The sequence below is a fragment of the Macrobrachium rosenbergii genome, chromosome 27 (assembly GCF_040412425.1).
Source record: "Macrobrachium rosenbergii isolate ZJJX-2024 chromosome 27, ASM4041242v1, whole genome shotgun sequence".
NCBI lineage: Eukaryota > Metazoa > Arthropoda > Malacostraca > Decapoda > Palaemonidae > Macrobrachium > Macrobrachium rosenbergii.
The window spans coordinates 36,887,530-36,913,000 of record NC_089767.1 but is presented as its reverse complement, the minus strand read 5'-3'; the positions used below and the strand labels follow the sequence as shown (position 1 = coordinate 36,913,000).

Sequence of the window (25,471 nt, the reverse complement as noted above, 5' to 3'; positions counted from 1 at the left end):
AGGGGAAAAATTTTTTTATAAAAAAAACTATTCGGGCACTGAAGCGTCTCCTGGTACCATTAACGGTGCCAAGACATCAAGGGAAGCTGAAAGAGAACGCCAGTGGGGCACAGCCCTAGATTGCCCACAATCCCTGGCAAGGGTATTTGCAGTCACGTGGTAGGTTCATCATTGTGCAATACGTCTCCTCATTACTGATATTTAGACTCGTGGTATATTATGTTTAAATGGACCTTCACCAATAAGTATTTTCATTAACAATATTTAGATTCGTGGAATACTAAGTTTAAAGGGACCTTCACCAATGAGTATTTTCATTACTAATATTTCGATTCGTGGAGTACTAAGTTTAAATGGACCTTCACCAATGAGTAATTTCATTACTAATATCGATTCGTGGTATACTAAGTTTAAATGGACCTTCACCAATGAGTATTTTCATTACTAATATTGATTCGTGGTATACTAAGTTTAAATGGACCTTCACCAATGAGTAATTTCATTACTAATATCGATTCGTGTTATACTAAGTTTAAATGGACCTTCACCAATAAGTAATTTCATTACTAATATTTCGATTCGTGGAATACTAAGTTTAAATGGACCTTCAAAAATCAGTATTTTCATTACTAATATTTCGATTCGTGGAATACTAAGTTTAAATGGACCTTCAAAAATCAGTATTTTCATTACTAATATTTCGATTCGTGATATACTAAGTTTAAATGACCTATACTAAGTTTGGTCTCGTCCAACAATCTTCAAATGCATCTCATGTTTGATAAAAAATTAAATCACACATTGTACAAGAAACTCAATGAGCCATGAAGCCTGCATCAACATTATTCTATTAATAACTCTCAAGTATTTGGCAGGGTTTGATTAGGCATTCTTTCAACCACTTCGAACGAGACTTCCCTCTCATAAGTCTAAAATATTTACTGTGACCTAATTTTCCATCAAATTTTCTCTGCTGTATGTTGCTCTCGACGGAGTTCTACTGCTCCCTTTCCAATCTCAAACTCGTGAGTCATCAAACTGTCGAGTATGCAGTTGAATGTTCTGGTTGTCCAACCATTACTTTACAGCAGTACCAGTTTCCGAGCTAGAAGTGCTTACTTGCTTATAAGTATTAAAGAGTGCACTACAAGACCCTTGAGACTGTACAAATTGAGTATACCTTATTTTAACCAGACTACTGAGCTGATTAACAGCTCTCCTAGGGCTGGCCCGAAGGATTAGATTTATTTTACGTGGCTAGGAACCAATTGGTTACCTAGCAACGGGACCTACAGCTTATTGCGGAATCCGAACCACATTATAACGAGAAATGAATTTCTATCACCAGAAATAAATTTCTCTAATTCTTCATTGGCCGGTCGGAGAATCGAACGCGGGCCCAGCAGAGTGCTATCCGAGAACGATACCAACCCGTCCAATGAGGAACATGCTTGAGACTGTAACTCCACTAATTTTAGATCTCTCTATGGTACCCATTCACTCTCTTGTATGATTAGAAAATACAGAAATACAGTTTAAGAAATTACCTTTCCTTCACCGTATTTGGAATTGGAATGTAGAATTTAGGGCAAAGTCCAAGAGCTGGGACCTATGAGGTCATTCAGCGCAGAAAGGAAAATTGGCTTTTTCCCAAAGACCTTGTATCCCCTGAGGGCAGTCTCTGTCGCAACATTCCCCCAAATGCTAAATCAAATGCTTAATACACAAGAAGGCCCATCAACAGCAAGTCGAAAGCCTGAGCTAAAGATGCACCGTACATTAACTATGACACTATCTACCTATATTAAAAGCTGACTTGAAACGTACAAGGGAATAATGCCAAGTACGTAAACTAACACAAGAGGAATGCTGCTTACAGAGAGAGAGAGAGAGAGAGAGAGAGAGAGAGAGAGAGAGAGAGAGAGAGAGAGAGAGAGAGAGAGAGAGAGAGAGACTAGGTAACATGCAGTAAGACATCAAATTGCTAAGAACCGGGACTTCTTTCGCCATTGTTTGGCATTCGTGCCAAAAGAAAATTCAGCTGATAAATAAATAAATACATAAATAAATAAATAAATAAATAAATAAATAAATATAATGAAATAAATAAATAAATAAATATAAAATGCACGAAAATAAAAAGCACACAAGTTTAATAACTTGGAGGGAAGGACACGAACTGCAATCAGAATATCTTGCAAACTAAAAGCACAAGAACACTGACGTAAACAGTAAATGCAAATAAATGTGATCAAAGCAGATGTTGCAAGACAGAGGTAAATATTATTCAAAAATAATATTACTGAAAAAATAAAGCGAATGACAAAACACTAATGAATCCCACGACAAGATAATGGTGAATTAAATTAATAAAATAAACAGATTCACAACAAGCTAAGTCATTAAAAGAACTAAACTGGACGTGTAACTGCTGAAAACAAACTAAAAAAAAAACAACATAAAGCAACAAAAAACTAAAATAAAACAGTTGAAAAATATGAAAAAACCTAAAAAAAAAACACATGGAAATATTAACATCTAATTAACCTTGAAAATCAACAAAGGGACATTACAAACACAAAAAACTAAAGAAAAAAAAAATACAACGGGAAAAAAATATTAAAAAAAAACTAAACAAATAAACAAAACATGAGAACACTAACACTTAATTAACCTTGAAAATCAAAATAGGACATTACCGCATTGACAAGGAATCCGTCCGCAGAGGGACTCCTCCAGAAGGGTGGTGGCTGGTGGAGATCGCGGTTGCCCCGTCCGGTCTTCTCCGAGGGCGGTAGCAGCAGCAGGTCAAAAGCAGGTCAAACGGGGTCAGAGAGTCCAGGCAACAACAGGGAGGAGTGCGGGAGGTGTGGTTGGAAGCAGGTCACAGGTCACACGACAGACAGGGAACAGCAAAAGAAAAAAAATAAAAGTAAATCAATGATTACAAGTTCTGTCACTTATGCTAAAATGTCATTGTTGAATACTCGTCAAAATTAACATGATAATTTAACAAAAATAAATTCAGTTTCCGTAGAGTTCACAGATTTTAGCATAAGTATTAAAAATAAATTCAGTAAGAATTAAAATTAAAAGCGTGATAATCAGAATATAAAGCCACAACAATATTGTTAATTCACTTATGCTAAAGTGTCATTGTTGAATACCCGCTAAAATTAACATTAAAATTATTCCTTTAACAAAACTAAATTCAGTTTCCATAGAATTCAAAGACTTTAGCATAAGTATTGCAATAAATTCAATGAAGCGTGATTACCATAATATAAAGCCACGACAAATATTGTTAATGCACTTATGCTAAAATGTCATTTTTGAAGACCCGTTAAAATTAACATGGATCATTTAACAAAAGTAAAAGCAAATTCAGTGTTCCGTAGAATTCACAGATTTTAGCATAAGCATTAACAAAAATTCAACAATTTTCTCAACACAAACTGCGCAGGTTCATCAAACCAAATCTTGCACAACACAATCTCTTCAGTTTCCAACCATGAATAAAGAAAATTTAATGAAGACAATAAAGAGAGAGAAGAGAAGAGAGAGAGAGAGAGAGAGAGAGAGAGAATTTGACAGGAAATTAATAAACAGATGGAGAGAGAGAGAGAGAGAGAGAGAGAGAGAGAGAGAGAGAGAGAAGAGATTAACCGAAATTCGACAGAAATTTTAATAACTTTAAAAAAAAAATTTGACAGGAAATTAATAAACAGCATGGTTTGAGAGAGAGAGAGAGAGAGAGAGAGAGAGAGAGAGAGAGAGAGAGAGAGAGAGAGAGAGAGAGAATTTTCAGCAAGGAAAAACAGATATTTATAAAAAGCACATCACAACGAAAACAATATTGCAAAACACTCAAAAAATAATTTAAAGCAATGAAAAAAAAAATATATCAAGCAAAATGCACCCAGTACCGGTAAATGAACATCAGCCACTTATCAACTCTGTAACATTATACAAACCTATTTCGCAACCTCTCGATAATACAAAAAAAAAAAAAACTATTCTTTTAAATCAAAGTAACTTTATGCTGTCAATAGTTTCTAAAATAAATATTTAACTCTGAAAGAAAATCGGCCTGAAATATATATATAAAAACTTCCAGTTTTATAGACCCCCTTTAACAGTTCATCAAAACTTTATTTTTTTTTTGTAAAGGAGTCATCGCATTCTATACGGAAATACGGAAGCTTTTAGAGAATTCGTATTTGATGATGTTCCAGGTAACTCTACTTAAACAAAAATAAAAACAAAATACACCATTTAAGTATTGTAATACTCACAAGGTTCTTTTCAGCATTGTAATACTCATCGTAATACGCACAAGAAGCTTTTCAGCATTGTAAAACTCATTTTAATACTCACTAGCTTAGTGTTAAAAAAATTTAGGGTACATCAGCTAAAACAAAAAGACCTATTTGCATATTCACTGGGCACTAACTAGCAACAGCAACCAAAATCAAATCGAGCAACGAAACAAACCGAGGTGGAAGGCCATTGGCACCAAAAAAATTAGGCCTACCCACATGAAACCTAACAAACTGTAAGTTACAGATACAGACCACCAGAGCTACCGCTTCTGAGGTCACCAAGGAGGAAGAGATGTTTTTTGTAACACGTTCTATGTGTAGGTGTCAGCCGAACCGTTAATTGGGGAAAAAAAATTTAGGTAACAGGTACCTCACTCGTGGATGCCGTTTAAACCTAAAACGAATTTGCCTATCAAAGAGATTGGGCATAGATTAGGGATAGATTGGGAATTCCTTCCTTATCTTCTGATTAAGGGCTACTACCCTCGGGAGCGTTTGTAGGCGAAATATTTTGTTTCTCCAGACACGGAATGAAAATTATTACCTGCCTCCAGTGGTTAAAACTTACCTAACTGCTTATTAGCATTTTTGTATTTCTGCAGTTCGTTCTGGTCAACCAGGGAGACGTAAAGCTTTAGAAATTAATAAATGACTATAAAAAAGTGATGTTGACTTCAAATAAAGAACAACAACCTTAACAAATACGAACGATTAGCTTTCATTTGCAAAAAAATTTTAGCAAAACCTGATAGCCGTAATCATGTACAGCTCCTATTAAAACAAAACCAAGCAAAAATGACAATTAATAAGCGCTTCAATATGAAAAATATATATATCAAGAAGCTCACACACACACACACACACACACACACAAAGACACATAGCTTTAGTGAAACCTACCTTGTACAAACATTTTTTTTTTAAGTATTACTGGTACAGTCATCAACAATTCCCAAATTCAGAATTTGAAAATGCCATTACATACTATAAATTCATAAGTAAAATATAATCTTAAAACTGACCTGTAATGTGATATTTGGATAAAACGATACTCAAGTAACAAACTAAAGATACTGAAACAATTCATATAAAGGTGCCCCACAATAAATGATAAGTAGAAAGGCCCTTGTAAAAATACATTTGTTTAGACGGAAATGACACCAAGATGGTAACACAACAAATTCAGGAGTATGGTAAGTTTGAAATACTACATATATATATATATATATATATATATATATATATATATATATATATATATATATATATATATATATATATATATATATATATATATATATATATATAAATGCTGTTTACAGACCTGTCTAATCAGAGACTATTTTGAATAACAATCTCATTCCTATTGTCTACCTTAGCACATGATCTTTCGCATGTATGCACATACTACAAAACTTCAGAGAGAGAGAGAGAGAGAGAGAGAGAGAGAGAGAGAGAGAGAGAGAGAGAGAGAGAGAGAGAGAGAGAGACCTGATAAAGATAAAGAGGCATACACAAGAGAGTCTAGCCTCATCAAGGTATCAAAGCGTGCTTGAACGGTATCGCAAGAGCTGGCACCCACGTAAGTAAATGGCACTGAGAGTGCCAAGTGCAATTTATTAATGGAACGAGAAATCTAGCTTGAGAGGAAGTTCACCCAGATGAGAAAGTGTCAAATTCAACAGAACTGGCCGTGAGTAGGTGATGAATTTGACACGCACGAAACAGTTATGCATACAGTATCAGATATATTTCCTTCAAACTCGGATATATTTCCTTCAAACTCAAATACATTTCCCTTAAACTAAAATATATTTCCTTTAAACTAAAATGTATTTCCTTTGAACTAAAATATATTCCCTACAAAGTGAAATATATTTCCTTTAAACTAAAATATATTACCTTTAAACTTAAATAAACTCCCTTTAAACTCAAATATATTCTCTTCACATTAAAATACATTCCACTTAAACTAAAAAACATTTCATTTAAACTGAAATATATTCCTTGAAACTAAAATATATTCCCTTTACACTAAAATATATTTTCTTCAAACAAAAAATACATTCCCCTTAAACTACAATACATTTCCTTTAAACTGAAATATATTTTCTTCTCGACGCAATGGGCCGTTGTTTCATCCTTCTGAAATGAGGCCGATGGGACTGGCATCCCAATGACATGTAGCCCAGGACTCATGGAAACAAACTAAGGAAAGAAAAAGGAAACAAGAAAAACAGGGAGGGAAAAAGAGGGAGGGAAAAAAAGAGGAGGGAAAAAAAGGGTGGGAAAAAAAGAGGAGGGGAAAAAGGGGAGGAAAAAGAGGGGGGGAAAAAGAGGAGGGAAAAAAGAGGGAGGGGAAAAAGAGGGAGGGGAAAAAGAGGGAGGGGAAAAGATGGAGGGAAAAAGAGGGAGGGGAAAAAGAGGAAGGGGAAAAAAAAGAGGAGGAAAAAGAGGGGGAAAAAAAGAGAGCGCAGGGAAAAAATCTAGGCCTCCAGGGAAAAAGGAACAGCCCTCTAATTCAGCTTTACGACACACGACCAGAACAGAGACTACAGAGAAACACAATGAAATAAAACACCACCGAATATTTAACTAAACCCGCCTTCGTGTACATAGCTACTGATATCTAAGTTACAACTGTATATATAATTAATTTTTGGATAACCAAGTTGAAAGAACCATTAAAATCAATTTGAACATGCAATAAAATTACATAACTATAGACAATAGCCGATCTATACGAAGAAAGTAAGAAATGGATTCAATTACTGTCACCATTTAGACATTTTGAACTTTAAGCTGAATTAGGGAGCGTTTACCCAAAACCTTATTTTCAAAGGCATCATCTTTCAGTGATTCATTTTTTATTAATACGAGATAATCATTAAATCAATCAGGGGGTGGCACCTGGGCACGTGCCCCCCCCCCATGACAAATAATGACAAAATAATAATACTGAAGATTTAGATAATAACATAAATGAGAAATAAAAAAAATAGGAAAAAATAAAAAATCTATTATAGAAATTATATACAGTATATATATTATGTACGTATGTATGTATAATATGAAAATTGGTATCCCCTCTGAAATTTTTCTGGATCCGCTGGTGCATTCAACTATAATTTCAAGTTGCCAATTTTCCTAGTTGAATTATGGAAGAACAAGCCGAGAGGCGAAAGCTACAGAACACAATAAACGAAAACACTCAAGAGTCCGTTACACAACGCTTTTGGCTAACAACTGGGTATCTACAATTCGGCAGCTACAACTAAAACAACTATTTGCATCCACCATGAGATCAGAATTTCTAACCACAATAATGGCCACAGGTTAACCATCTTTGATTGCCCTGAAATGACTGGCATTCAACCTTACTGGATTATTAGCAAAATGGTGGTCAGTCAGCCATCTTGAATTTCCATCAAAATGGCAAGCAGTTTACAAATAGCTCAGATTTTTATTCTGCCTCGGAATGAATTAGTGCAACGTACAAAAAGCAAAGAAATCTTGCTGAGCTTACCAAAAATAGGTTACTGGATTACTTTTTCGGATAAACACATCAGTAAGTGACATTTCCTGATAAAAAATTATGTGTATCAGTCCAGGATTGGACTCCATTTGGTCTCTAACCTTCATCATACCACCCCGACTATTTCCTAAACGAACCGTTAAAGCTGCAATCCACTGAGGAATTCAAGAACTTGTTGCTACGCAGCTAACTCTGGGATCACCAGGCAAGCACCGGGTAGCGGCTTGGGAGGCACATCTGAGTACTTTAGCAAACTCAGCATTTTTGCACCAGTCAGGCAATCACAAAAGACTGAAAACTGATCCATTTACCTATTGCTAGACAGCAGCGTTTTTGCTGTTTATATCACGAGAGTACACTTGGCATTTTCGGCCAAAAAGCGTTTTTTCAATTGCTCTTGAGCAGAAAACTGAGTACTTTAACAACCTCGGCACTTTTGCACCAACCAGGCAATCACAAAGGACTAAAACCTGACCCTTTAAAGTGTTGCTTAAACGTTTTCTCAAGTGCGGATGGGCAGTAAATGTCTCTACACCCGATGCAGTCACGGTGCTGCCGCGGTGTGAGGAAAATGTAACCAAGCCAAGGCATCCCTGGTTATCAAAATCGTGATCACTGATGTAAGTCATTATGTCTGTAGTGAATTCAGGATGTTCAGTGGTCGTGAACTATATAACCTCAATCAATTTTTATTTAAATTAAAGCAAAACAGGAACAAAAGCTCAACTGCACAGAGTAATAAGTAGGAAAACTTATAAGCAATAGAATACTGGATTTTATTATGGACTGAACCAAACCCTATAAACTGTAATTTAGGAAAAAAAAAAAAGCTAATACAGTGACGATCACTATGAGGAACTGTACACGGAACCAGCCTCCGTTAAATCTAACCGCACTTTCAGATTCATAAAGCAAGAGAAAAAAACTTGAGGGCAAGAAAACGTGCAAAACTGCTCTTAACACAGTCACCCGTTATAACCACAATCCTGGAGGAAAGCCACAGTAACTAATACAAAATCAATCAGAATCTTAAGTGAGTCCAACATGTTTTAATCAGGAAGCAATCCTGCAATCCTATTACTCATCCTGAAATTTTTTTATTTACACGCATCCTCCTTCACATACTGTGTGTATATATATATATATATATATATATATATATATATATATATATATATATATATATATATATATATATATATATATATATATATATATATATATATATATATATATATATATATATATATATATATATATATATATAGATATAGATATATATATATATATATATATATATATATATATATATATATATGTATGTATATATATATATATATATATATATATATATATATATATATATATATATATATATATATATATATATATATATATATGTGCACTTCTGCCATCCAGTTCTCTGCATACAATGTTGGAATGAGGTTGCAAACCCCATGTGTTTGTTACAACTACTCTTTAGGAGCTAGGTATACCTCCCTCCTATTTTTCATACAAGAAACTATATCTACTGTTTATTAATAGCTTTCTAAAACTTTCTAGGCCTGTCTCATAACAAACATTACCGGTATATGAATTACCATCCAAAGCAAGAGTACGGTCGAGATAAATATTAATCTTCTAGCTAAAAACACAAAAACAATAAAGGAACTGTTTCATAAAAAAATTGTGCATATATACTTCAATCGCATACAATAAATATGTACATAATACATTAAAAAGTCAAGCAAAAAGGAGAGAGAGAGAGAGAGAGAGAGAGAGAGAGAGAGAGAGAGAGAGAGAGAGAGCAATTCTCACTCACTGCTTACCTGCACGAAACTTCTCTCCTTCCGGACGCTCCGGTCTCCTCTCTTGGGGCTGTTCTCCATCGTGACACTCATGGGTGGAAGATTTTCACACAAAAAGAAACACTTTTCTGATCAACACTTTTATATCAACTTTTATATAAGAGAGTCTACTTCACCGTAGACTGCGTGGATGAAAAATGTTCCCGCGACTCAAACTCACAGTACACTGTAAGGAGTGATGGTGATGATGGTATATGCTCGTGCTTGCGCGCTCGATTTAAACTTCCACCTTTTCGGGGATAAAATAAACGCACTTCGAAAGATAAATATAATAACAGTTAAATTCTCTTCTAGACACCTTTCTAAGTCAGTTTTATCTCTTCACCATTCACATGATGTAGCTTCTCTATCTATACCATTAATTTTGCAACGCCACTGACAAAAACAACTTTCCTGATATCAGCACACTTATATTCTTTTATATCTTTCTCCAAATATAAATCAGTTATCCGTCAAAATCCCGCCTCTGTCATCTGCCTGAATCCCCAACTTCTTTTTGACAGGACGCTAAGGAGAGACAGATCTCCTTCGTTGCAACGCCAGATAAAACCGTCCCGTGTCAATCAATCAGAATTCGATCGATGGGGCACTCCGTGACACTACAGAGAAGTCACTGTTGCACTGAACGAAACAACACTTCACTTCTTTCCTGAAGGATTCTGGAGGATCCTCTCGCTGTGCAATCAGAAAGTCCTATTTCTTATCCTTCCCAGATGGAAGTAGCAGCAGCAGCAGCAGAAGTAGGAGCAGGGAGCAGTAGCCTTTCTGCTTTCTGCTGAATATATTTTTTTTATTCCTTTTTTATATCCTGTGTGATGACTGACTTGAATGATGATGATGATGATGGTGGCGATTCTATTGATGATGATTCTGGTGGTGGTGATGACGACGACGAATTCCGCTGATGAAGAATCGATGAGGCTGATGACCACAGATCAAAAAGAAGAAGAACAACAAGAAGCAGCTCAAGAAGAAGAACAACAACAACAGAGAATACGAGCGCAAGTCGTTTATATAATAAGCTTCTTATTATTTTTATTTTGGGGTGGGGGTGGGGGGTCGTTGCGTCACTCGAAATCAGTTTGGACTTCTGCTGTTCGTTTATTCGAAGACGCTCGAGGGGAAGAAGAAGAAAGAGGAGAAGGAGGAGGAGGAAGAGGAAGCACGAGAAGAGCTGAAGAAGGAGTAGTGGGAGTTGGAGGAGGAGTAAAAGGAGTAGGAGGAGGAGTAGGAGGAGGAGGAGGTCGCCCGGCCGCAGCTCTCATACAACACCTGAGGAGAAGAGAAGGATTTAAAAACGACATGTAAATACAATAAGGCAATCTGACGACATCAATTTCCAATATATACACATCAATTCTTACAATCCAAACAATCTACACTTCCTTTAGAAAGCATTTTTGCTAGGCAATCAAATTTAAAAATTTTTTTGTGCAATCATATTTGAAAAATGTTTATATGCAATCATATTTGAACAATATTTATTGGCAATCAAATTTGAATAATATTAACAGGCATTCAAATTTGAAAAATATTTATAGGCAATCAAATCTGAAAAACATAGGCAATCAAATTGGAAAAATCTTTATAGGCAATCAAATATGAACAACATTTATTGGCAATCAAATGTGAACATTTCTTATAGGAAATCAAATTTGAAAAATATCTATTGGCAATCAAATATGAATAATATTCATAAGCAATCAAATTCGAAAAACAATCATAGGCAATCAAATCTGAAAATATATGTAGCCAATCAAACTTGAAAAATACCCATGGGCAATCACATTTGAAAATATTTATGGGCAATCACATTTGAACATATTTATGGGCAATCACATCTGAAAAATATTTATGGGCAATCAAAGTTGAAAAAAAAAATATTTATAGGCAATCAAATTAGAAAACATTGTCGACGAAGCAACAAATAGAGCATCCACAACAAAGCAACAAACGAAAACGTTTTTCCCATCACGGATAAGTTTATAAATATTGTCTATCACTGATAAGTTTATAAATATTAAGTCTGGCACTGCGGAAGGAGGAGAGGAGAACAGTTTTTACGTGGCTTTCATTTTCCCCTCTTTTATTCTCTGGCACACGAAGGCGTAGGAGCCCAAACGGTGGATGAGATCACTTGGCAGAGCCGAAGCAACAGAAGAAGAAGAAGAAGAAGAAAGAAGAAAGAAGAAGAAGAAGAAGAAGAAGACGACACTAACAGGTATAGATGCAAAGCTCCCAGTCCCACCTATCCATTTCACCCTTTACACCCATTCGTCTCCGTTTCTAAAGGGTGGGGGGAGGTAGAGGGGTGGGTTTCTGTAGACAGGGGGTTGGGGGGGTAAAACACAGGCATTTCCCCTCCACATGACACCCATGACACAATCCACCTTCCGTTTGGCACTCGAGTCCACCTCACCTCTTGCACAGTGCCACTGTGGTGGCCCTTGAAATGCCTAGGTCACCGTTTTCTCTTTCGTCCCCCAAAGCCCCCAAAACCTCCTCCCCCTAACCCCCCCTGCTACTTTGTTTCAAGACCCGAAAACAAGAGGCAACAATCGGCAGGTGCCACCTGGTGCCACCGTAAGCGCTGGCATTCCCGAAGGGCAACGATCACAATCCCCACACTTACCAGGACACACACACGCAGAGGATCTATTGCTCGGAAGGGTACGGGTGACCCTTTTTGGCTATCCAACGACGCCCCTGTCACAAAAGCAGCAGCGGGAACAGCAGCGCAGCAGCAGCAGCAGCAGCGTGCACGTACACGCGCACGCCCGCACGCATGAACACACGCATGTACGCACGCACTTCTTACACACACACACACACAAACACGAACACACGAGCCTCCTTGTCTTAGCCGCCCGACTGGAGGACGACACGCACACAGAAGAAGGAGAACTTCACAACCCTCGAAGGCGCCCAATACTGCTGCGGGATGCCACGCAGAGGGAGACGAAGGCCCTCGGCTCCGGCACCACCAGGGGCACCACCACCAGTAGGGGACGCCCCCTCCCCCCCGCCTTTGGGTGGCCCTGTGCCAACTGGTACTTACAGACCCTTGTTCTTTCTCCACTCTCTCCGTGGCACTCTCCGAATCACGACGCCCAAAACCCTCATTGTGCATCGCTTTCAGACCTCATCTGACGCCGTAAATAGGTAAATAGGGAATTTATCTGAGAGGAAATATCTAGTAAATAAGTAATTATTTTACTTGGTATTTCTAGAGAATTTATCTAAGAGAAAATTTCTTGTAAATACCTAACTATTTACTTGATATTTCCTTTGAGATAAATTCTCTAGTCACCTATTTACCTGATGCTTCGTAAAGTAAATTCTCTGGTTACCTATTTACTTGACATGTAATCTCAGATAAATTCTCTAGTACCTATTTACCTGATATTTCCTGAGATACATTCTCTGGTTACCTATTTTCTTGATATTTCCTCCGAGATAAATTCTCTAGTCACCTATTTACTTGATACTGAACCTCATATAAATTCTCTGGTTATCTGTTTACCTGATATTTCCTCTGAGATAAATTCTCTAGTTACCTATTTACTTGATATTCCCTCTCCCATAAATCCTCCAGAAACATCAAGTACATATGCAACTAGAGTTTATCTAGGTGGAAATATCAAGTGAACAGGTAAGTAGAGAATTTATCTGATAGAAATACCGAGTAAATAGGTTAACTATTTACTTTATATTCCTAGAGAATTTATTTGAGAAGAAATATCAAGTGCATAGTTAACAAAAGAATTTATCTAAGACAAAATATCAAGTGAGCAACATGAACACAAACTAGACATTAACACCAAAGGGGGGGAGGAGAATTTATTTGCTCAGCAAAACCCGGGCAAATTCCGACTTGGATCCTGACGAGAGACTCACCCTGACCTAGAAACGAAATACTGCTGGCCCTCGGGAGCATTTAACTGGGTAATCAAAAATACGTTTCACTTTCACCAACAACAAATACCATTATTGAGTGGTTTTAAATTGTGTGTCTATATGCCCCAGTATATTCAGTTTCAAATCACGTACTTTTATTAACCAACAACAAATACCGTTATTGAGTGGTTTTAAACTGTGTCCATGTGCCCCAATATATTCAATTTCAAATCACGTACTTTGAAAATATTTGTTCACATGCCCCAATATATTCAATTTCAAATCACGTGCTTTTAAAATATTTGCCCATATGCCCCCAACATATTCAGTTTCAAATCACGTACTTTTAAAATGTGTGTCCATTTGCCCCAGTAAATTAAACTTGAAGTTCCGTACTTTTAAAATATGTGTTCATATGCCCCAATATATTCAATTTCAAGTCCCGCACTTTTCAAATATGTGTCCATATGGCCCATAACGTTCAATTTCAAATCACAGACTTTTAAAATATGTGTCCACATGCCCCAATACACATCCCCAATATACTCAATCTGTAATCACGTGGTGAGACAGAACAAATTTAGGTGCCTAAAATTACACCTCCCAGGACCCAACCACGTCTGTCAACAAACTGCAGACAACAAAGATGGTTTCTGTAGCTTAGGCCTTTGTTACTGCTGACGTAGTGGCAGCAGAAGGAGGGGGCACCAGCGCTGAATTTCCGGCGCTCAAGGGGCGTTGTAAATTTGGTATCTTTTAACGCTTTCTTGGCTTTCACAGATTACACTATGAGAGAGAGAGAGAGAGAGAGAGAGAGAGAGAGAGAGAGAGAGAGAGAGAGAGAGATAGAATCACTGGGGTAGTCACAGAGACGGTTAAGGAAACTGCAAAGGATAATAAGATAAATACATGAGAAAATAATCAAGAAATATAGAGATGGAAAAAAAGGTGAATTATTTTTTAAGAATACAAACAGAAATATTAAAAGGGAAATAGAACGAAAAGTCAATAACACGACGCTGAAGAAGGAATATTTCTGAGCACACGCCTTTGTTCTTCCCTCCCCCCCACCCCGCCCCCAAGAGAGGGTGGTTCCACTAACGGTAACCTTCCTATTCTCACCAAGCTCTTGGGGCAAAGTTGCGAAAAACAAAAATAAAGTTAAATTAAGAAAAATAAAGCGCAAGATGAAACGGGAATAAGGAGGTAAAATCTGAAAACGAAGGAACGAAAGCGTAAACTTTGTGCCTAATATGTGCACTGTCTTTACAAAGTCGAATAAACTTTATTAGAGACAAAAATTTGCTTAAAATTTCTTTTATACTGTCAAGGAAACTTTATTAAAGAGAACACTTCGGTTTCAGTTTCATTCAAAGTGATAAGAAGTTTACTAAAACGCAAAACTTTGCATACATTTCTTTTATGTCAAATAAACCTTACTGGTAAGAAAACCCTGGTTTAACATTCCTTCAAACTGACAAGAGATGTTTATTACATTTCAAAATCGTACTTAAATTTCCTTCATGCTATTAAATAAACTTTAATATACAGAAAAGCCCAGTTTATGTTTCCTTCATACTGACAAGAAGTCTTGAATAAATTTCAAATTCTTAGTTTAATTTCCTTCATACTGTCAAATAAACTTTTTTAAACAGAAAAAACTGGTTTATATTTCCTTTATATTTACAATAAACCTTTATTAAAAATTTCTTTTAAGCCTTCAAGAAATTAAACGAAAATTTCAATTTACAATAAAACTTTATTAAAAATTTCTTTTACGCCTTCAAGAAATTAAACGAAAATTTCAATTAAGATATGTTTCAATTAAAAAGCAAATCTTGATTTAAATTTCCTTCCGACTACTGAATAGACTTGAACAAAAAGAAATAACATCAAAATACCTTATTAATTAAAAAAAAAAATCTTGATTTAAATTTCCTCCAAACTATCAAACAAACTTCATTCAAGAGAAAAAAAAAATTAAACTTCCAACATTCCAAATAATACCAAGAGCAGAAAGGCCTCTTTCACCCTTCACTCATAGGGGAGGCCTTATCTCCTCCACCTTCCCCTCAAAGGCGTCTCTCCTTAATGAAGTCCAGGTGGGGGAGATTTTGCCCTCTGCTTTGAACGCCCCCTTCCCTCTTAGCTAAAGAAATAGAAGGGCGTTCATTTGCCCATCGCGTTCTTACGTTCTGCTGTCTTTTTCTTCTGTTTCTCTTTCGCTCTTTTCATTGCTGATGCTGTATGCGCATGCGTGGATCTGTTCGTTCTGCTAAAAATGATCTGAACAGTTATGGAAGTTTCTCTTCTCTGAATAGTTAGTTCATATTGAATGTTAATGGTACATACGTACATACGTACATACATACATAATTTCGTATTAAAAGGCAGCTGCCGAAGTTGGAATGTTAATTGAACATACATACATAAATTAATTTTATACCACTCCAAGTAGGGGAAGAGAGAGACTCTCTCTCTGGGGGAAGATTACGTATACATGCATAATCTCTCTCTCTCTCTCTCTCTCTCTCTCTCTCTCTCTCTTCTCTCTACTTGGAGTGGTATAAAAATAATTTTGTATGTACTTGGTAGTGTATGTATAAAAATAATTTATGTATGTATGTATGTACAATTGACATTCCAACTTCGGTATCTGCCCTTTAATACAAAATTATGTATGTATGTATCTATGTATATGGTGTGTGGTATCTATGTATATGGTGTGTATGTATGTACGTATGTATTTATGTATGTATTATGCACCATTAACATTCAAACCCCCTAACTGCCCTTCAATGTGAAACCATGTATGTATGTGTGTATGTATGTAACTAAGTACGTGTGTATAAACCTAAAAGACTCAAATTTCCGCAAATATCCTTTACAAGAAACGCACCGGATGCCTTAGGCCTACGGAGGCCCATAATCCAGCCCGTACAAGTACGGATGCCTCTGCCAGACTTTAAGTACCTTTTGATGCCTCTCCTCGTTAACTTCCGAGACTTGTGCAGTTGAGAGGACAAATAAACAGCGACCCGTAAAATCTGGTATGTTTGTGTATATATACTTTGGGAGTAGTAGCCAGTAACACTTTGCTTTACTTAGTATACCTAGGTCTATGGATTGCTCCGTACTAGGAAGGTTGCTGATGCGAACTGTGCGTCGATTTCTGGCGACTGGTTTAATGCTACTCTGTTTGCTAGGAGTTTTTATCTTGGCTGCAGCTTCTGAGTAATAATAATAATAATAATAATAATAATAATAATAATAATAATAATAATAATAATAATAATTTAAATAAAATAATAATAAAAATAATAGTAAAAATAATAATTATAATAATGATAGTGATAATAATAATAGTAAAATAATAATAATGTAATAAAATAATAATAATAATAATAATAATAATAGTGATAACAATAGTAACAATAATAATAATAGAGTAATAATAATAATGATAATAATAATAATAATAATAATAATAACAACAACAACAATAATAATAATAATAATAATAATAATAATAATAATAATAATAATAATAATAATAATAATAAACTGTGGAATAGTTTGCCCAGAGCAGTTGTAGAGGAATCTTCTGATCTCCAGATATTTAGGCGAGGAGCAAATTCATTCCTGCTCTCTCTTAATTATTCATTTAACACCTTTTCCCTTCTCTCTCTCTCTCTCTCTCTCTCTCTCTCTCTCTCTCTCTCTCTCTCTCTCTCTCTCTCTCTCTCTCTCTCTCTCTCTTTCCAAGAATGTGAGAGATAATCACACGAAGAAAACTGCGGACAAGACCAATTGGTGTTAAACGATTTTTTTTTTTTTTTTTAGCTGGGACTTTTCTGTTTCTTAAATGGATTAAAAAAAAGAGATAATATAATATCATGATTAATTACCTCGCCTTCCAACCAAAGGCACGAGACAGATCACGCGGAGAAGGAGGCAAGAAAGATAGGAAAATGTCCTACAGTAAAACCTACATCTGCTAGGTTACAGTAACTGTAACCTACCTACAAATAATACATTTCACTTGCACACAGTCAGGCCTACACATGACAGATTTAAAGCCCCATAAACTCACACCTGTCAGAAAAAATAAGTACACACATCCTGTCAAAATACGATCACGCACAGCAAAGCGTCTGCCGCAGACTTCTTCGCAAACCACAGCAGACTTCCTGTTTCTGAAAACTCAAATGAGTTATCTGCCAATCCCGCCAAGGCTGCGGCGACTGGCCGGGTCTGTGCTTTGCCCAGACAGATCTTCAGGTAACGAAGATGCTAGGATTACAGTTTTCGTTCTCGAAACGTACACACAAACACACACACACACATACATACGCATTCTTAAATACAAACATACACACATACCCATGCATCCACACACTCATATTTATAGTTTACATTTGATTCAAATACTCTGTCAGAGATAAAGCGAGATACTTCTTAAAAATTAGTATATCTGCATGGTAAAAACTGGACAACTCCATTACTACATTTATGCTTCGAAAATGACCATTTTTTGCCAGCTAATAATTTTATTTATAAATTTATTACATACGCATTTAACATGCATATGTACGGATGAAGCAACTTATGAAATAGTTACTTCATCCGTACACATGTATGTTAAATATGTATGTAATAAATTTATAAATAAATTTATAAATGAAATAGTTATGTGAGACGTGTGAAAGTCAGGGGGAAAAACATATGGCATACATGGACCTAAAAAAAAATTAAAACTACCAGTTAAATAAGGAGGCAATATGGAAGGGGCTAAAAATGTATGGTATAGAAGAGAAGTCATCTCATCACAAGATGGAGATGACATACAAACGCAATTTAATTTAATATAAAACATTTTAATCCCCATCGGATATACGACACATCTAAACGCACTGACCTGCAAACTGAACGCTAACAAATAAAAAGAAAAACTCCCAGGCTCCCGAAAATCGCGACGTGTACGAAACCCAAGGAAAATAGAGGTAAATAGATAAGTAAGCTTCCACCGATATCCGGGCGTGTTTCGTACAAGCGCATCCGCTCATCTTTAATTGGTATTGTTTAAGGTTTGCGTACTGGAGTGCGCAATTAACAGATGGCGCTCAAAAATGCCGGAGTTAGGAGTCACGCGATAATTCTCTTCTCTCTCTCTCTCTCTCTCTCTCTCTCTCTCTCTCTCTCTCTCTCTCTCTCTCTCTCTCTCTCTCTCTCCCCAATAACGTATATATGGCAGGTCCATTTTACTCATAAGACCTTGTAATTTGTAGTGAATATGCGAATAAGATATATCAATAAATATGCATTTTATACAAATAAGTTCCCTTCATCTTAAAGACTGCAAATTGTCACAAATCTCTCTCTCTCTCTCTCCAATGTCGTATATATGGCAGACCCATTTTACTCATAAAACCATGCAATTTGCAGTAAATATGTGAATAAAATAAATAAATCAATAAATATATTCCATATTATGCAAATGAGTTCCCTTCATCGTAAAGCTGCAAGTTGTCACAAATCTCTCTCTCTCTCTCTCTCTCTCTCTCTCTCTCTCTCTCTCTATATATATATATATATATATATATATATATATATATATATATATATATATATATATATATATATATATATATATTTAATATAATATATATATATATATATATATATAAATATACATAAATATGTATATATATATGTATATTTGTGGTAATGTGTTCTATTAATTTGGACACCGAATTACCTTCTCCTTACAATGCCTATCTTACAATTATCGTTCCCTTTTATCAGAACGAGTCCGAGATTGAGGAAGCACAAGCTCATGCCAATATCTCCTTAGTAAAAAAAAAAAAACTCATACCAATATCTCCAGAGTGAAAAAAAAAGTCATGCCAATATCTCCAGAGAAATAAAAAGTCATACCAACGTCTCCTAAATAAAAAAAAAAATCTATGATTCACTCAACAGGAATAACTGGTTTGTCCGCTCTTTTATCTGACATTTTTTTTTTCTTACTTATACTTCTTTCTTTGCGTATCAAAATGTGTATCTTTCTGCGTATCACCTTTTCCTGCTATCTCTCCACGTCGGGTTCCAGTGACATTCTCTCTCTCTCTCTCTCTCTCTCTCTCTCTCTCTCTCTCTCTCTCTCTCCCTGAAACGCGACATGTTTGTACAAAAAGTGTCGGTATGCCGTAGTCGCATATCGAAATAAATAATAATAATAATAATAATAATAATAATAATAATAATAATAATAATAATAATAATAAATATTATCATTGTTATTTTTGTGTTATAATAATAATAATAATAATATTAATAATAATAATAATAATAATTATTATTATTATTATTATTATTATTGTCATTATATTATCACTTATTATAAAACAAAAATAACAATGATAACAACAATAATAATAATAATTATTATTATTATTATTATTATTATTATTATTATTATTATTATTATTATTATTATAATTATTATTATTATTATCATCACCATAAGTGAACAACCCACACGCAAAACACCCGAAATTCAAAATAAAAAGAAAAACTCAGGAAATGACGATGAACTGGGACTCAAGAAGAGCTATATATGGGAGAATTGGGAAGGGGCAGAGACAGGGAGGGTTGAAGGAGAGGGGGGGGGGGGGAAGGGGACACAGTCACCTGAGGGTAAGAGTAGGGGAAGTAGGTGGGGAGGAGAGTTATGGGAAATGACACGTCTCTGGGACCCCACCCACTGTCTGAATCACCCTCACGTTCCGAATATTTAAGCGGTTGCGAGCTTAGCTCTCGACGAGAGCTTGCGCGCGCGCGCTTGTTTGTGTGTGTGTGTGTGTGTTGTGTGTGTGTGTGTGTGTGTGTGTGTGTGTGTGTGTGTAGGTAGGTAGGTAGGTAGGGGAGGGTATATTAACGATTGTGTCACCAGTCTTCATTTTCTGTCATGTGTCGCCTTGTCTGAAATTTGATGCGTGTTTCGTTAATGATGGTCGGATATCAGATCAAGATTCAAGAATATATTGCAAAAATACGAGTGTGTACATACAATACATACATACACACACACACACTAATAAATATATATATATAGATATATAAATTATATATGTATATATACAGTATATATAGAATTCATTATTATTATTATTATTATTATTATTATTATTATTATTATTATTATTATTATTATTATTATTGCTCTAAATGTGCCAACGCTTACACGTACAGTAATAGTCTGGCGGACTTCCAGAGTACGTGATATATATACGAAATTATCAACAAGAGCATTGAAAACAAATAAAACTATCCGTACGTATATGTATATATTTAAACATAAATATAAATATATATATGTATATATATATACTGTATATATACACTGTATATATAGAATAAACTACCTCTGCGTAAAGTAAAAAAGTCACAAAAGAATATTCACAATAAAAGAAAAAAAGCAAAAATCAAATCAAACAACTCAAAGTCTGCCAAAAAAAAAAAAAAAAGAACCCAAAAGACGAATAAGCGCAAAAGCACTTGAATAAGAGAGAATTCTCTCTCCAACAAGAGAATTCCCTCTCTCGCTCTTTTTAGGTCGTCTGCCCGAGTTGACTCCTCTGTTGTATTCAAGGTCGTCATGACGTTGGCGCAACTTTCTTCTGCTTTTTTTTTTTATCTCTCTTTCGCTTTTTTTTTTCTCCTTTCTTTTTCTTTTCTTTCTTTTCTCTGATCGTGATCGACATTTTTATTTCTACCTTTCTCAATCATGTATTAAATAAATAAATGTGTGGTGAGTATGTATGTATGCATGCATGTATATATATATATATATATATATATATATATATATATATATATATATATATATATATATATATATATATATATATATATATAATATATAATATATAAATATATAACATTATATATATTATAAATATATAACATTAATACATTATAAATATATACTACTATATATATATATATATATATATATATATATATATATATATATATATATATATATATATATATATATATAAAATATTCTCCTCAGATACCGCTAATCACTCACATGACACTTAGGAAGCACGATTACTGGTCAGTTCTGCTTATCATCATCGCAGCCAAAGAGTATTAGATGACTAACGATCTCAGAATCTCTCTCTCTCTCTCTCTCTCTCTCTCTCTCTCTCTCTCTCTCTCTCTCTCTCTCTCTCTCTCTCTACGGTTGCTTTCTAAAACATTACTGCTGAATTCAACAATTACAATCTTCTACGTTCTCTGAACAGTAAACTAGACTCACATACACCTACATACATTCTCTCTCTCTCTCTCTCTCTCTCTCTCTCTCTCTCTCTCTCTCTCTCTCTCTCTCTCTCCTTGCATTTTAAATATCACTTTATATAAGAGTTTTGTTTTATGTTTCTCTGACTTATCTAAATAAGAAACTAAGCACGCATAGCCTACACCAAGATTCTCTCTCTCTCTCTCTCTCTCTCTCTCTCTCTCTCTCTCTCTCTCTCTCTCTCTCTCTCTCTCTCTCTCTCTCCCTTTCTCAGTCGGAGTTCCATATACAACTACCTTAATCAAGTCTGCTCACACACACACACACACACGCACACACATACTGAGCACCTCATGACAGTACACCGTGTGCAAAAAACACACACATTTTCTTTCATTACTCTAAACTCGCTCATAACCTGAGGTTGTTTTTTACACAAAGTGTGTGTGTGTGTGTTTTTTTTTGTTTTTACAAATTCAATCATTTCCTTAAATTAGGGTGGCTAAAGGAATGAACAAGACAGTGAGAAAACTTGTACCATGCTTCAACACTGAAAATAACAAATAAATGCTTTATACTCCTTTAACTGCTTCAATTAGCAGCGCTTTATAGTGTTCTGAATTGCCCGAATTCATTCACAAGCTGCTGCTGCTGTTATGAAACTTTTTATTATTATTAAGTGTTTTTATCACTAAAAAAAAAAAGCTTTGCATATCAAATGCTTTTATCTCTTAAAAAAAGTTTTGCATTCTCTTAAAGGATTGAATTCTTTTAAATAACTTCTTTCTTAATCGTTTAAGGCTTAAAGCTTTGCATCGCTTCAAATTCATTATTAAATGTTTTTATCACTTAAAAAAAAACTTTTGCATACCACATGTTTTTATCTCTAATAAAAACCTTGCATACCAAATTTTTTTTTATCTCTTAAAACAAAGTTATGCATTCTCTTATAGGTTTGAATTCTTTTTAAATACCGTCTTTCTAAATCGTTTATGGCTGAACAAAGCTTTACATCGCTTCAAATTCATTAATAAATGTTTTTATCACTTAACAAAAAGCTTTGCATATCACGTTTTTATCTTAAAAAAAAATTGCATTCGGTTAAAGGTCTGAATTCTCTTTAAATACCTGCTTTTAAAATCCATTAGGGCTCGAGAAAGCTATACATCATTTCAAATGCTAAGGTGGCCAGCCCTTTAAACGCTATACTTCCTTAAAAAAAAAAAACTCTGCTTAACAAAGCTATCCTTTGCAAATCCTTTACTCTTTCAAAGCATCTCATTGAGGTTAAACAACTTCGCACAAAAGCACGGCACTTGAGGGAAGGTGCTGCGAGAAGGTGCTACAACGGCACGCGGCACTTGCCCATTTCAAGCTACGGCGCAACAACAAAAAGTGTCGGGTTGTTTTAAAAAAAATATATTTTTTTAAAATTAAACACTTATCCAACGAGCGTTGCGTCCAGCCATGCAACCGAGAAACACTACTACTTCCTTGAGCGAACTTTTATAAACGAGACACATGACTTTTATGATTTGTTTATTTCCTCGCTCACTTCACATTCCGTGGCTGAAGAAAAACTTTAAACGAGACACATAACTCTTTTATTTTTTTTACGTTTATTTCTTCGTTCACTCGACACTCAGTGGCGAAAGAAAATAAAACCTCAGGATAGGAGAGCCTACCCAAAGGCAGCATTGCTCTATTTTATATCATTTTAATGCGATTTTATAGCAGTGGGCAGGCATTTGCATGTCATTCAATTTCGCCATACCTTCATGGTTACCGATCGAGTTCTCTCTCTCTTTGTCTCTCTATCTCTCTCTCTCTATCTTTCTTGATTTCTCTCTCTCTTTCTCTGTCCTTTTATCGGCGTCCCTGTCTCTTCCTGTCTTCTCTATCTTTCTTTCTGTTTCTGTCTCTCTGTTTCGTTGCTCCAGAAACAGCTATACTGACGACGGTAGCATCCTTCTTTCTTTCTCTCTCCTTCCGTTTATCGGCGTCTCCCGTCTCTTCCTGTCTTCTCTCTTTCTTTATCTCTGTCTCCCTCTTTCGTTGCTACACTGACGACGGTGGCATCTATTCTCTCTCTCTCTCTCTATCCGTCCGTTTATCGGCGTCTCTGTCTTCTCTTCCCTTTCTCTCAGTCTCAAACGACGACGGAGGAAGAAGAAGAAGAACTTATTAAGTCACGTCCTTAGGTGCATGGGCGGGGTATGGGCGGGGGTGGGGGTGGGGAGGGGAGGGGGGAGTAGAAGGGAGAGGGAAGACGCACAGACACAACAACACACAAGCAATAAGACGAACACGGTGACGACGGTTGGATATAAGATGGGCGGATAATATTTTTTTTTTCTTTTTCCCCCCTCTCTCTCTCTCTCTTTCTCTGATCTTCCAGGACTGAAGCGGGCGGGCGTACCTGTAAGGGTGTGTAGGCGTTGCTCGTGGGCGGTGGTAGGCGAAGAGGAACAACGGCCGACCTCCGATACTATTGAGGACTAGCCCGGCACTGAAGACTATTGGACTACACTACTCCTGCTGGGGACCGGAGGAGGGGGAGGAGGAGGAGGAGGAGGAGATGCCCCAGTGGGAGGGCGAGGCTCTGGGATATCAGGATGGAGAGAGAGAGAGAGAGAGAGAGAGAGAGAGAGAGAGAGAGAGAGAGAGAGCTAAAGGCATGGACAGACTGAGAGAGAGAGAGAGCAAGAGGAAGGAAGGAGGGAGGGAAGGACAGAGAAAGAGAGCAAAAAAAGGAGAGAGAGAGAGAGAGAGAGAGAGAGAAAGAGAGACGGAGGGAAGGCCCTCCTCTCTCGATTGGCTGGCATGGTGCCATCACCACACACTACTAGATCCACCCAGCTCTCTCAGTGCCCCATACCCATCTCTCTCTCCCTCCCCTTACATGCCCGACACCCGGCCCCATCTCTCTCTCTCTCTCTCTCTCTTTCTCTCTCTCCCCCCTTACATACCCGTACCCACATCTCTCTCTCTCCCCTAACATGGCCGATACCCGGCCCCATCTCTCTCTCTCTCTCTCTCTCTCTCTCTCTCTCTCTCTCTCTCTCTCTCTCTCTCTCTTCTAATACCAGCCATGCCCAACTTTTGCGCTTCTCTAGGTACCAGGTGCCCACACTGGGGCTCTGCCACTGTAACTCATTCTTATTTTCTGTCGGCTCTGCGACTGAGCAAAACAAATTTACTTACACAAGTATCTAAAACAACCCAATGCTTTGAGTGCAATAAAACAGCTTATGAAAATAAATACATTCCTTATTATTATTATTATTATTATTATTATTATTTTATTATTATTATTATTATTATTCAGAAGATGAACCCTATTCATTTGGAACCAGCCCACCACAGGGGCCACTGACTTCAAATTCAAGTTTCCAGAGAATACTGTGGTGTTCATTTGAAAGAAGTAACGAAAGGCAATAACAGGTACAGAAAGAACAGCTCAGTCATTAGTAAAGAAAAAATAAATACAAACATTAATAAACAAATAGACAATAATGGAAGTCAATTATAAACCACA

General features: G+C 36.0%; 1 protein-coding gene across 30 annotated transcripts in view; it reads right to left on the bottom strand.

Moving 5' to 3' along the window:
- Positions 1 to 24,764, bottom strand: part of LOC136853649 (CBP80/20-dependent translation initiation factor-like) — a 151,100-nt gene extending 126,336 nt beyond the window's left edge. For 11 of the 30 annotated variants that reach the window (XM_067129486.1, XM_067129494.1, XM_067129490.1 and 8 more), the window contains exons 1-3: positions 24,353 to 24,482; positions 9,687 to 10,997; positions 2,700 to 2,780 (exon numbers count right to left, since the gene is read on the bottom strand). In XM_067129486.1, the coding sequence (XP_066985587.1) occupies positions 2,700 to 2,780; positions 9,687 to 9,758 (153 nt within the window). In that variant the 5' untranslated portion in view covers positions 9,759 to 10,997; positions 24,353 to 24,482. Of the gene's footprint in view, positions 1 to 2,699; positions 2,781 to 9,686; positions 10,998 to 12,357; positions 12,662 to 23,707 lie in introns of those variants that run through there. The other 19 variants (XM_067129487.1, XM_067129495.1, XM_067129508.1 and 16 more) reach the window with 7 other exon arrangements.
- Positions 24,765 to 25,471: the final 707 nt, after the last annotated feature.